Source organism: Vicia villosa, linkage group LG4 (genome assembly GCF_029867415.1).
Source record: "Vicia villosa cultivar HV-30 ecotype Madison, WI linkage group LG4, Vvil1.0, whole genome shotgun sequence".
Taxonomy (NCBI): Eukaryota; Viridiplantae; Streptophyta; class Magnoliopsida; order Fabales; family Fabaceae; genus Vicia; species Vicia villosa.
In genome coordinates, this window is record NC_081183.1 from 167,651,697 (window position 1) to 167,665,703 (window position 14,007).

The following is a 14,007-nucleotide window of genomic DNA, read 5'->3' on the forward strand; positions in this document are numbered from 1 at the left end:
ACAACATGACATATATGATAGGCTCAATTGAAGATGCATATAGAATCTTATTCATTAAATCTCTTTCTTATTTTATTTAAGGGTGTTGTGCTTTTTAGAGACATGCACCATGTGACACGAGCATGAATTTCTTCTTGGAATCATGCATATTGAAGACACTCAACATTATGTTTATATATGTACTCTAACTTAGGCAAAGAAACCTTTGATATATATATATATATATATATATATATATATATATATATATATATATATATATATATATATATATATATATATATATATATATATATATATATATATATATATATATATATATATATATATATATATATATATATATATATATATATATATATATATATATATATCAAAGTTTTAACTTGTTGCAAGGTAGATATGGCATTTTTGATGAATAAAATGTCATCCACATATAACATCCGAAATACAACTATGCTTTCATTAACCTTATAGTAAACAAAATTTTCATATTCATTTTTAATGAATCGAAAGTTTCTTAGAGACTCTTCAAAATGAAGGTTCTAACTTTTAGAAGATTGCTTCAATCGTAAATTGATTGTTGCAGTTTGCATACCTTTTGCCATGGTCTAGATAGTTTGGGTTGTAAAAGCCTTCACGTTGTGTTATGTACGAATCATCAAGAAGATTTCCATCAAGGAAGTAGTCTTGACATACATTTTTCATAATCATGATACATAATGATGGCAAGTAAAATTTGAGAAGTCGTACCTTATAGGTATGTACTTTACCATTCATATTTGTCTTTTTTTGAACACCCACATGCACCCTATGGGATTAATCCCTTTAAGGGGCTCAACCAAATCTCATACTTGGTTAGTGTACATATAATCCATTTCATATTTCATAATCTTTAATCACTTCTCAAATTCAGGTTAGTAATGACCCCTTTGTAAGTCACAAACTCATATTAATCCATGACTAATACATCCACTTGCTTGATTATGAGAAACCCGTATCTCTCGGTTTGGTGACATAACTTATTTGACTGGTGTTGATCTTGTGTTATTTTTGCTGATTGTTCATGCATAAGATCTTGTGAAATATATATATTCTCTTATTCCTTCATGGGTGTATCACTATTATGTGATTCTTGAAATTCTTCAAGTTCTACTTTATTCCCATTGGTTCCTTTGGAAATAAAAAACTTTTTTAGGAATACCACAGTTCGAGCAAAAAACACTTTGCCCTTCAAAGAGTTGTAGGAGAAATATCCTTTGGTTTCTTTAGCATAGCCTACAAATTAAATAAGCATTTATCATATTTTGGCTCAAGTTTATTACAAATATTTTGTTTCACATACATTCACAACCCCAAATCTTCGTGTAAGACATATTGGGTTTCTTTTCAATTCATATTTATCCTGTATTTTCCACTATTTGTGGTTAAGTGTGAAAATGTAGTTAACTGAGTATGTCCTTAAAAAGAGTTTGAAACATCTTTATGTAACTTGGAAATATGTTTCTCATTTATATGGCCAAAACGAAAAATGTCAAAGGTATGTCAGATTCAACTCATTTGATTTAATCCTTTTAGCATAATATTATAGATTTATGTTTCAAGATCAAGGACATGAAATTCATTGCTCATTTGAACATTAGCATAGAAAATTTCATTTAAATCAATAGACCAATATTTATCCTTTATTATAAATAAAAAACAAATTTGTCCAATAAATATGATTCCTGCTAATTGCATGTCCAAAATAACAATCATTAATCAGAATAATAAAACAACTAGGTAAAGTTAATTCATAAGTTTCTAAATTTAAATCAATAAATTTTGTTCCATTGCCAACTATGAGACCGACTTTGCCTTTTTGTCAATGTCCTACTCCTTTTAGTTCTTGCACATTAATACAAATGTGAGAACTACATTTAATATCTAATATCCATGATGTAAGATAAATTAACTTCAATAACCATATACGTCTTGGGGGCTGTTGTGACTATTCTTGAATTTTCCACCATTAACCATCAATATGGATTTTTCCTTTACCCTGCCGATGTTCTGTTTAGCAACTCTTAACATGCCTAATAGTTTTGGAAGAGTTTTTATTCATGTTATTTAATTTAAAGTTCAAAATGAACTAATTAAAGTTGTCTGACAACAATGATATGGTTAGATCAATTGCATGCTTTGGCCTAAGGGAAATTCCAATATTTTAAGATCCTCAATATATCCAATCATTTTGAGCTCGTAAAGACCTACAAGAGATCCTTTTACCATTTTGAAAAAAGGCCTTAAAAACTTTAAATATTTCATGCCTAACATGCTCTTGATAGAGCGTCTTGAGATACTTGATCATATATTGTAAGCCTCCATGTTATCAAATTGCTTTGAAGCTTAGAGCTCAAGTATAATTGTTATATTATGAAATACATTGTCCCTTAATAATTAATTTGAGAGGCATAAGACAATGCCACTTTTGACCTTATTCACCGTCTCAGTCTTCTTAACTTGTGTAAGACTTGCAACATCAATGTCTCTTACTTTAATGCTTCTACACACCTTTGGGGAATTAGTATGACTAGCATCTTCACCTTCCACAATCTGAAGTGGTTGACTCCATAAAACTTCTTGATATCTCATGGAACACATGTTGGTCACTTGTAAACTCATCCTTTTTTTCCCATAATCAGCTACTTGTTGTAAAAAAAGTATAAATGATATTTAAACACACCAAGACTTTAATATGAGGGTAAAAGAATAATGACAACCAACCAAATGAGTTTAGTGCAATAAAAATATAACAGAGAGAACACAGAAAATTGTTTACCAAACTTGGTTTAACAATCTACGTCAGAAGGACAAAATAACTATTCAATTCGCTGTACTTTAAAGAATTGTTACAAGAGATTACAATATGATTTGCAAGAAAATGTTCTTTAAAGTTTTAAGAAACAAAACATATTTTCTATCCAACTGTTTTGTAATATCTACAGTTATTAATATAAAAATCATACAAACTCAATATGTTTAAAATATTTCTCAAATCTCTTTATTAACTCAAAAAAATTGTCAAACCCCAAAAATAATCATAGAAATTTCTACCCATTGTTTCTCCGTATCGCTACTTTATGCAATTTTTGCAACTTGTATTAACAACAAATAAAAGAAAATCTTATTTATAAATGTCAAAACTTTAGCGTTTTCAAGATAAGAGTCATTAACAAATGAATTTACAAACAAATCCGGACAAAAATGGCATTACCAAAATTTATTACCATGCAAATTCTATACTTAAAAATGGACTTTTCTATATAAAAAAGTTTGACTTATGATTTCTATATATAGCTAGCTCTGTAGTTTTCCAGTTAGACTTTTCCATTCTACCAACTCTACTACCTACAAACCAGTTTTCTCTCTTGTTACAAACCATTTTATGCAACTTCAAACTAGTTCAAGACCTTGAACTCACACGCATAAGAAAAACTAATGGCATGCATAAACTGTCCACCAAGTTCAGTTGAGTCGTGACTGATTAACTCCCGGTGAAGTGGGAGAAGTTATCAGAAACACCAAAAAGAGAGAGAGATTGCACAAACTCCAAAGAAATATTTATCTAATATAATGCTACCAATTACCCAACAGTTTGAAGCAGTGTTGAATTCTCACTACTGTTGATATATTTATTATGATTAATGAAAATGAATGAAAGAGTACTAACTATAGCTACATGAATTCCCTGAACTCAACTTTCGACAGATCAAATAAAGCTACCAGAAGGCCCCCCCTGAGATCTGAAAACTCATTCACATGAAATGATGAAACAGAAATAAAATAGAATATATATAAATATATAATGCTACCTAAAAACCAATGGATAATTAATGGCATGTGTATATATTGTATATGTATTTTGATAATATACAATATTCTTTCCAATTTCTTTTTCGTTGTTTCTCTCTTAATCTTAATGCTAATACCCTATATTTTTTTGTCTGTATTAGGGTTTGAATTCTGGTGATAACGTCTAACCTAACAATATCGATTTCTGCCAATTGAGATAGTATTTATAGACTAATACCCTACAATGGTTTTTCTGTAAGAGGTATGAGATTGTTTGTCATCATCATAAACGCGTGACAACACGCTGTCAACTACATTTCAAAAAATTAAACCTAAAATATAAGATTTGAAATCTTAACTGTTTCTTTTAGAATCTAGATGCAGTTGATTGCGTGTTGTTACGTGTCTATGGTGAATGCACACAATCGAGATGAGATTGTATGTATAGTTGGAAAAAGTGAATAAAAGAAGAAAAGTAATTTGAATTTACCATAACAAAAGAAGACATGGAACATGATCTGCAAATCCATTAGTGAGTCATAAATGAGTCACCTTCAAGTACACACACATATTTATTACAAATTGGACCGTGAATAATTGGTCACACAAACACAACATAAGCCTTTAGACTTTAGTTACTGCTGCTACTACTAACAGCTACTTCAAATTAATTGCCCTCTCTCTATCACACTGCTCCTGCTACTTCCCACCTTCAACTGCAGTTTCCCCAATTCCATTGCATATCTAACACTGCAGTAATCCCATGTATTCAACTCACAACTTCTGCATCATAATAAATTGTAAACAAAGTAATACAATGAAGAAAAACAATTCCTACACGTATATGTATATATTTTAGGGTATGCAATTAATTAAGGTGAATTCTTATCTACCCAACTCAAAAAGTTGGGTAAAGTTACCTCCAATGTAAAATGTCTTGGAAACATCAAATAATTGTATAATTTTATAATTAATTAAATATGTTAAAATTAAATGGAATCTTTTGATTGGTTGAAGGTACTCTACCCAACTTTTTGAGATGGGTAGATAAGTTGTCCCCATTAATTAAATTTTTCTTAAACTTTAGTCTACTTGTATGAGTTTTTTTAGGGCTTTTAATTTGGTTTAATTTCATAATAAAGATTATACAAAAAGTAAAAGGCAAACGGACAACAACCTGCACCGAAGTATGGCATTAGCCATTGGACTCTAGGAAATTAATTTTTTAAAAATTACATTCATAGACGTAAGAAACGCAACATTACTATGCATGAGTCTTTGGACTCGCTGTAAAAGATTGACTCTTCTGTTTCTCTAGGGCAAAGAAATAAAATGTGTCAAAGACAAATGGTATAAAAACATATTGATAGTAAAAAGACATTTTCTTTTGTTTGACCACTTAATTGAATTGTTGTGGCAATTCAATCGTAACTTAGATCACATCTCAATAGTATTTAAATGCAATTCTCTACAATCAAAAATCGCAAAGGTTGCATCTAGTCAAACTCTATTTAAACCTTTGTTTGTGTATTAGTAGATATAATTTACATTTTTCTTTATATTTAAAAATTTAACCTAACTAAATAATTTTAAACTATTTATTTATAAGAACTTGTTTGTTCCTAGAGTATTATGCGAGTAATCTAGGTTTGAATCATGAAACTCTAGTAGGTTCAGTTTGTGTCAGCTCAGTTGGTAGCTGTATAGAACACCAGAAGTGAAGGAGTTAAAAGAGCAGGAAAGGAGTTAAATCCTTATAGCATTCTACTAGTTATATAAAATACTACATTCACATATAAAATAACCTCATGATTTAGAATAATTTGATCTCAATATGGTAAATAGAATAGAAATATATTTGGTTCAGGTCACACACGTGCATATATAGAATTGAGTACGTTGGTTGTAGTAAATTACTTACACACTAGTGATCAAGATCAGTTCCAGTTGCATTTGATGGTGGTGGCGGTGGCGGCGGCTGAGGCGGACGCTTTCTCTTCTTTTTCTCATAACTAATACCTCTAGCTTTAGCCTGTGAATCCCTAACTTCACGAAGGTAAAGCCTAACAGCACGAGCACCAAAAGGATTAGCTTCTGGTTTTCCTCCATTCTCTTCAAAAGCAGCTCTAAGTCTTCCTATCAGTGCATCAAGACTCCCCCAGGCTTGGCGTAGAGGACAAGGACAAGGTGCAGGTGGGTTTGGATGACCGAAAAACGGACAAATCTGTGTGTGAACTTTTGTTTTTCCAAACTGGTCAAGGTAGCGCAAGAATTCAAGGACATGAGCACCACTACAACGTGAGAGGGAGAGTGGTGGTCTGTGGTTTCTTAGGTATTGTCCGAAAGTGTTCCAGTCTCTTCTCTTTTGATTCTCGTATCTACTTGGTGTTGTTGTGGCTGCTGATGGTGAAGATGGTGAGGTTGTTGATGATGAAGCTGATGTAGTTGATGATAGTGTCATCATGGATGATGATGTTGAGGATGAGGATGTTATTATGCTCATAGGGTTGGTGTTGATCATGTCTTTATTGTTTGATGAAGATTCAAATTCTTGAAGAGAATTCATTGTTAATTTAGTGGTTTTTTTTTTTCTGATCTAGCTAGATTGGATCTTTAGTAGGGTTTGATTATTTTTTGAAAAGGTTATAGTAGTGGAGTTTTGAGGAGAGAGAAAAAAATGAAACTATGTAAATGCTTCAAGAGGTTTTGAGAGATAGAGAGAGAGTGAGATATGAAGAGTGGTTTTGAAGATTTGAAGGAAGATGATGATGATGTTATAGGTGAAAGGAAGTTAGAGAGAGGTGAGTGAAGAAATGTAGGGTAAAAGAACAGTGGAGGATTATAAGCATTTTCTTTAGATGTTTCTATGAATAACTTTGGTTTTTGTTAAGTACTAGAATAGTGAGTGATAATTAGTTTGTAGTATAAGGTGATTCACCTAATAATGAATTATACTTAAAGATAATAACTTTTTTTATCAATTGGATGTATATTGCAGAGATTTATCCTTAAAGTTAAAATTATCCATTTAAAAAAAATTAATATGAATGCATTTCTAAAACTAGATGAATTTGAACTCTAAAAGATATATTATCTTATTTCATTCAAGTATTTTTAGTTTAAAGATAATTATTTTGTTGCATACTCTCAAGCAGTCCTAACCAATATGTTAACCTATTATCGATTAAAGCAAATTATTTATGATAATATTAAAGCAAATTATTTATGATAATATTTGAAAATTAAATATATTAGATAATTAAGTAAAAAAATTCAAATCCAATACAAACGGATTTAAGAAAACATAGAAAAAGTCAAACATAAAGGGTTTAAAATGATAAAATATTAATTTAACTAAAATAATTATTAATATAGAGTAGGTAGGATAATTCAACTGATATGTAATAGTTGAGTTAAATTAATCCAAACAATTTATAAATCAATCTCTAATGAAACTCTGACAGATGACGGATGAGATAACTCAACTAATATGTGTTAGTTTAGTTAATTGAACATAATTAGTTGTTTATAGTTTAATCATTGACGACACTCTAGCAAAAGGTGACTGAAGTAATTTAATAAAATATAAAATATGTGTTAGTTAAGTAAAATGAACATAAACCTTAAGATTCAATCCTAAAATATTTATTTATAATATATATAAACCTGATTTATATTATAAATCAACACCTTTAAAAAAAATTATTAGTAAAACTTTAATTTACATTCATATCTTTGAATTTTGAAAACTTCTTCCACCAATCAGAAAGATTGAGAGAGAAAATATGATTTTTGTTAGCTGAAGAATTTTCTTGATTAGACATTTATATTTAAGTAGAACTCTGGATTATTAATCAGTGTCTGTTTTTCTTTAAAGAAATATGTTTATTATCTTAAAAATGAAAAGAAATATAGGAATATGGCAGAAACAATTTCCGGAAAAAGGGAAGCAAGTGAGTTTGAATGAGTGTATATCTGAGTGATTGAGCAAACAGAGAAACGATAGGGGTGTAATTGTGAAGTGAAAGAAACATTGTTTTGGCCTTTAGGGCTTTTGTGGAAATGAAAATAGGTTGATAGTGACACTGAAACATGACTGATGCAGACAGTATAAAGCGTTTTGGTTAATATATTTATATCAAAGAATAATATCATTTCTCTGCTTCTCTCTTTTCTCTTGATTGACAACACCTTTCATTAAATTACTTTTTTATCCTTTCCTGTCCAATACCAACTTTACCTTCTTACATGCACAGTCATGAGTATATACATCTATCTATCAAGTATCAAGTAAGTAGGGTTTGTAAGCAAATCAATCTATCATCTTATTTATGGTTTGGTTGCTTTGTTCATAAGTGCTAATCCCTATAGAATATCTTTTCTTCTCAATCATCAAATCATTGACTGCAAAAGTATTAACTTAACCACCAATATAGAGTAGTTTTTATTAGTATTAAATTTATATTATAATGTATGAAATATAATTGACTAAAATATGTTGCTCAAATAGGGATGTGTCGGTCTCAAATTCTCTGGCCATGGTAGTAGTACAATAATTTTCTATATAAGTAACCTTGTAAAATCCACAGTTCAATATGATGTAGTATTGTGAAATTTTCTGAGCAATGAAATCCTTGACTACTCTAAAAAAAGTATAGAAGGTTGAACTAATATTTAAGATTGAATAAAATGTAAAGGAACGACTCTAAATTATTTTTACGTTTACAAAGTTTAGAATATTTAAGAATCACACATACATTGTGTATTGTGTATTAGATAATGAGAATTCAGTGACTCTTTAATCCTTAAGTAATTATTTTTTTTTTACCATTGAAAGGTGATGATGTGGTAACATGTTCCTTAAATTTAATGGATAGAGTTTGTTATAGTAATTTAAAAAGTTGAGAATTTAATATTAAAATTATTTTGTTTAGTGAATTCAATTGGAAAGTGAATGAATTAATTCACTTAAAATGTCTCATAGATAAAATTATATAAATTGACAGGGTTAAATATATGTAAATGATTATTATTTGAGCAAAAAAAGTTGAGATTTTTTATAAATTGCTTAAATGCAATGTAACAATTTGTACTCACAAAATATGATACAAACAATAAAAAAAATATTCTCCTACTAAAAATGCTTATATTAGGTAAGCACTCCAATATTTTAAAATTTGATTGCGTACAAATCCACCATTCATTCATAAAATACTAGGTTATTTTTTAATAATAATTTATTTCAAAATAACTAAAAATTTAAATAAAAGATAGCAGTATCCAACTAAAACTCATGAATATTTAAGAATTTATTATTATATTATATAAAATTATGACTAATAACATTAATATTAAATATAACTACTACTTATGTCTGAGTCGTAGTCTAAAACCATTTGTTCAACTAAGTTATCTAAATTTTGATCTTGCTTATAATGTTTTATCATATAATATTATATTTCTTGGTCATAATTGTAAAGACTTCAATTTTGGATTAATCGATCTTTGATATATGTATCAATTTTGAGCTATGAACAAAATTGAGTTATGATCATCGTTGAATTGATTATCAGAGAAACTTCATTCATCTCAAGTTATGTTGAATTTTGATTGTATCATGTATCTTAGATAGACATTGAAACATATAATATTTTCAAATCATTCGCTATATTTTGCTCCCGCCTTCCATCTTTGCTTTCGCTTATTCAATTATGATTTTATGTAAGAATTTTTTTAAAAAAATGGCTTAAGGGGATTGGTTTATTCAACCCCCGGCCCCACTTTTAGGCCATTTAATCCTCATATTTTTGTTAACAATTGACCCCAAAGTTGGTCTTTTGATCAAGTCCTGCGACTTCAAAAGTTTAGGATATGGATAGAATGGTTCGAATAGTGTATTTTAAAATTTTCTTATCTAACGGATTTAATATGTTTCATAGTCATCATGATTACATGTCTGATGTCATTATCTAAATATCCTAGATTTGTCTGAAGTAATTCAATCCTATTATGTTGACAATTCTATAATCATTAGGTAGAATTTTAAAGTAACTATATCCATTCAGGATTGGGCTAACATTTTTTTTGAGTTGTGTGTAGGTAACTGGGAACCTAGTTGTATAGCTTAAAGGCTCTTGTTACATCATGATAATTCGTAAGGCTGGCTCATCTTATCATATAATATCTAAGTTTGAAATAGGTAAAGAGAAAATGATCATGAGAAGAGAGAAGAAGCATCTCCTTGAAGACCTACTCTTCCAAGGTCGTCGTGAAGAAAGATGAAGATAATTTCTTTGAAGATGTTAGCATGTTCACTAATTGTTCAATGAGCATCTAAGAAGATTCAAAGCAATCAGTTTTTGAAAGAGCTATATCATTGTTAAACGTTGAATCAGTTATCCAAGATTGTGGAAGTATAAGTTGAAGAAAAGAAGTAGTAAATCATGGCTTAATAAGAAGATAATCAAAGATAATCAGATTATGTGTCGTTCTAATTAATCTAATATCTTGTAAATGAGTGTTTGAAAATTCTTTACACAAGTGCATGGGAAGACATATCCAATCGTTATTAATGTTTGATCATATTATACTTTTGTTATAATTTTTTGTTGTTTATTAAATGTTTAGTGTGTATCAAGTTAAAGCCTATATCGTAAAATTTGTATGATCCTTCCACTCTCATTTATCTTTTTATAGTTGTACCTAATTTTATGTACTTAGTTTGTGTTTGATGTGTATTTTTCTAAAATATGTGCTTGCTATGTGTGCATATCAAATCTCATTCATCTGTTCATTTATTTTTATCGGCACTATTTCATTCATCTAATCATTTTGCATTCATTTACGTTATATCATTCTAATTTGTATTAATTTTTCATCAAATTTTTATCATGTGTATTAAAAAAATCCAGGGCATTAATTTTTTTAAATTATGCATTATAAACATTACTCAATTTTCTTAAATTTTTTCAAAGCTTTGGCATATGATTTGAATCACCAAGAAACCTGACTCGAATCATAGAGAGATTTGTGACTCTTATTCGAACTTTCTTCCTAACTAGAATCAAAATGTTGAAATTTTCTTGCATTTTTCCTTTGTCCATCTGATCGGAATTACACCATACCCTGATTCGAATCAGAAGAGGTCTTGTAAGAGATATGCATTTCTAATTTGAATCAATTATCTCCTTGGTTCAAATCAAATATGTTCAGTTCCAATTTTAAAAAAAACAAAGGCCTTTTCATATTTGTATTTTCATTCATTATTATACTCATTTATGCATTCTCCTACCATTTAATTATTTCATTTTACATTTCAACATCATAACTCATATCATTTCAAAATTAAATCATGTATCTTAAACATTCCTTACCCATTTACATTTCTCATTCATCTCCCATTATAACATCTAAACCTTTATTTTTCATCTCCATCAATCATCATAGAAGGTTCATTAGAAAAACAAAGAGGCAAGCAACAAATTCCTCCTTCATCCAATCCTCCTGAGGTTCCCTAGGGTAAACAAACTAAAATGAGATCTCACAGAGAAATGCCCACCATATATCAAAATATTTGATCTGGGTAATCCTTCATCGGCTTCTGGTTCCTCTTCTTCCCAAAATCTAACTTCTCTGGTTCACAAATGAGTCACTTAATTTTTTAGGAAGACCATAAAAAATATGATGAGAAGTTCATTAACAAACATCATGAAGCTAAATAGATTTCCACTAAGGAAGCATGGCTTGATGAAGTTTGAGAATCATGGCTTGTTGAAGTTTTTTCACTGAGTAAAAATTTTAAACCCAACCACATCGATCAAAGAATTCTACTACAATGTCAAATTCACCAAAGAATGCCTTGATTGACGATTTTGTGGGAGAATGGTTTCTTGCTCTCATAAAGATTTCAGTAATCACTTAGGTCTTGAGTACAAGGGCATGAAAGTCGATCAACAGAATCCTCATGGGTTCAAGTGTGCTAAGTTTGTTGAATCAATTTCAAAGCTTCTATTCAAGGATCATTTTGTGAAATTTTGTTCCTCAAGGGACAAATGTTGGACCAAATGTCTGGGACAACTTGTCCAACCCAGATATGTTAGTTTAGCTTATATAAGATGATGAAGCAGAAAAGAAACAAAGAACACAATAATTGTTAACCCAATTTAGTGCAAATCACACCTACAATTGGGGGCATTCAACCCAAGATTAGAAATCCACTCTTCTATAGAATTAGTACAAAGTGTCTTAGATGAACAAGCCATTTGTTCAATTCCCCTCTTCTTAACTATACCGTAGTGTTTTTCTATTTAGGACTCCCCCTAAATATGAGAACTCCCTCTGTATTTCTCTCAATCATAAATTCCAAGTGATCAACATCAATAAACACGCTTATGAATGTTGAATTATAAATCATCCAAAAAAACCAACTATTATGCCTTATGATATGAATGAAGCAATAACGTCGTATACAAGAAACAACAAACAAACGACTCAAAAAAACATAGCACAAAGATACAATCCTAGCGCGCACCTTCGAACATGAGGTGAAGGTCTCCTTAAAAACAATGCCATTATGGGCTTTTTCTCCTTGGATATTTGATTTGAAAAATATCTAAGTCCCTTGGGCAAGGTGTTTAAAGGAGCATGTCTGACGAGAATTTAAGTCCCTCAGTCCAGAAGTTTAGATGAATTTCTTAGTCTAGATTTCAATCGAGTCCCTCATATGAGACTTTAAGTTGAGTCTCTTGGTCCAGAATTTATTCGAGTCTCTCATGCAAAACTTTAAGTTGAGCCTATCTGACTAGACTCTTAGTCCCTTAGAAGAGGCGTTTAGTGGAGTCTGTCTGACGAGAGTCTAAATGCCTCAGGTGAGGCGTTTAGAGGAACCTATCTGAAGAGACTCTAAGTCTCTCACACGAGGTGTTTATATGAGTCTTTCGGGCCAAACTTCAATTGAGTCCCTTAGGAACGGCTTTAAGTTGAGTTTCTCAGCCCAAACTTCATACTAGTCCCTCATGCGAGACTTTAAGTTGAATCTCTTGGACTAAACTTTAGTTGAGTCCCTCAGGCGATGCTTTAAGTTAATCTTGTCTTACGAGACTCTTAGTCCCTCAAGCGAGTCATTTATAGGAGCCTATCTAACGAGACTCTAAGTCCCTCAAGAGAGGCATTTAGAAGATCATGTTTGATGAAACTTTAAGTCCCTTAGGCGAGGCATTTAGATGAGTCTCTCGAGCTATACTTCAATAGATTTCCTTAGGTGAAACTTTAAGTTAAGTTACTCGGGCTAGACTTCAGTTGAATCGCTCAAGAGAGACCTTAGGCTGAGCATGTATGGTGAGACTCTTAGTCCTTTAAGTGAGATGTTTAGAGGAGCCCGATTTATGGGACTCTAAGTCCCTTAGTCCATGTATGTAGAATAGGTGATTCCCCCGACATATATCCTATTTGTATTTCCCATGAGGTCGAAAAGGATCTTCTAGTGGAAGTCCAACATTTATGTATTGTCTTAAGAGGCGACAATGATCTTCCTGTGGAAGTCCAACCTACTTTTATTGCCTTAAGAGGAGACAATGATCTTCATGTGGAAGTCTATCATTCGTGTATTACCTTAAGAGATAACAATGATCTTCCTGTAAAAGTCCAACATACTTATATTGCCTTAAAAGACGGCAATGATTTTCTTGTGGAATTCCAGCGTACTTAACAGTAAAACCTGAACATTCATCTTGCTCGTAAATATTTAGAAATTCGTACATAGGTGGGCAACACACTTCTACAAAAATTATCTATTACCACCATTGGGAGAAGGATTCCATCACAGATGGTGACCCGTGGCGACAAAGTGTGTGATAGTAAGTTCGCTACTTTCCACCCTAAGGTAAAGTTCGTGGTGAAAAACTGGATAGCACGCGACATTTCGCCACAGTTGGAAATTCTAACCTTGGTGAAATGTAGTCAGTCCATTTTTCACCACGGTTGGAACTTCCAAGCATGGTAAAATGCCAGTCAATATATTTTTCACCATGGCTGGAAGTTCTAATCATGGTGAAAAGTCACTTAGCCCAACTTTTTATGTTTTGCCACATGCTTTGACTAACCACATTGAGAACTTCCATTATAAAATATTAAATATTTCTAATACAACAACAACAACAAGAATTATAATAACAA

The 14,007-nt window shown here is 30.9% G+C and overlaps 1 protein-coding gene across 2 annotated transcripts; it reads right to left on the bottom strand.

The window, feature by feature from the left end:
- Positions 1-4,305: 4,305 nt before the first annotated feature.
- Positions 4,306-6,710, bottom strand: LOC131600197 (protein LIGHT-DEPENDENT SHORT HYPOCOTYLS 4-like). 2 transcript variants are annotated; one of them, XM_058872394.1, is made up of 2 exons: positions 5,756-6,710; positions 4,306-4,584 (listed from the first exon to the last, which is right to left on the bottom strand). In XM_058872394.1, the coding sequence occupies exon 1, from the start codon at positions 6,398-6,400 to the stop codon at positions 5,759-5,761; it is 642 nt and encodes a 213-aa protein (XP_058728377.1). In that variant the 5' UTR covers positions 6,401-6,710; the 3' UTR covers positions 4,306-4,584; positions 5,756-5,758. The 2 variants fall into 2 exon arrangements, with proteins under 2 accessions (XP_058728377.1, XP_058728376.1); XM_058872393.1 differs by having other exon boundaries at positions 4,306-4,617; positions 5,756-6,706.
- Positions 6,711-14,007: the final 7,297 nt, after the last annotated feature.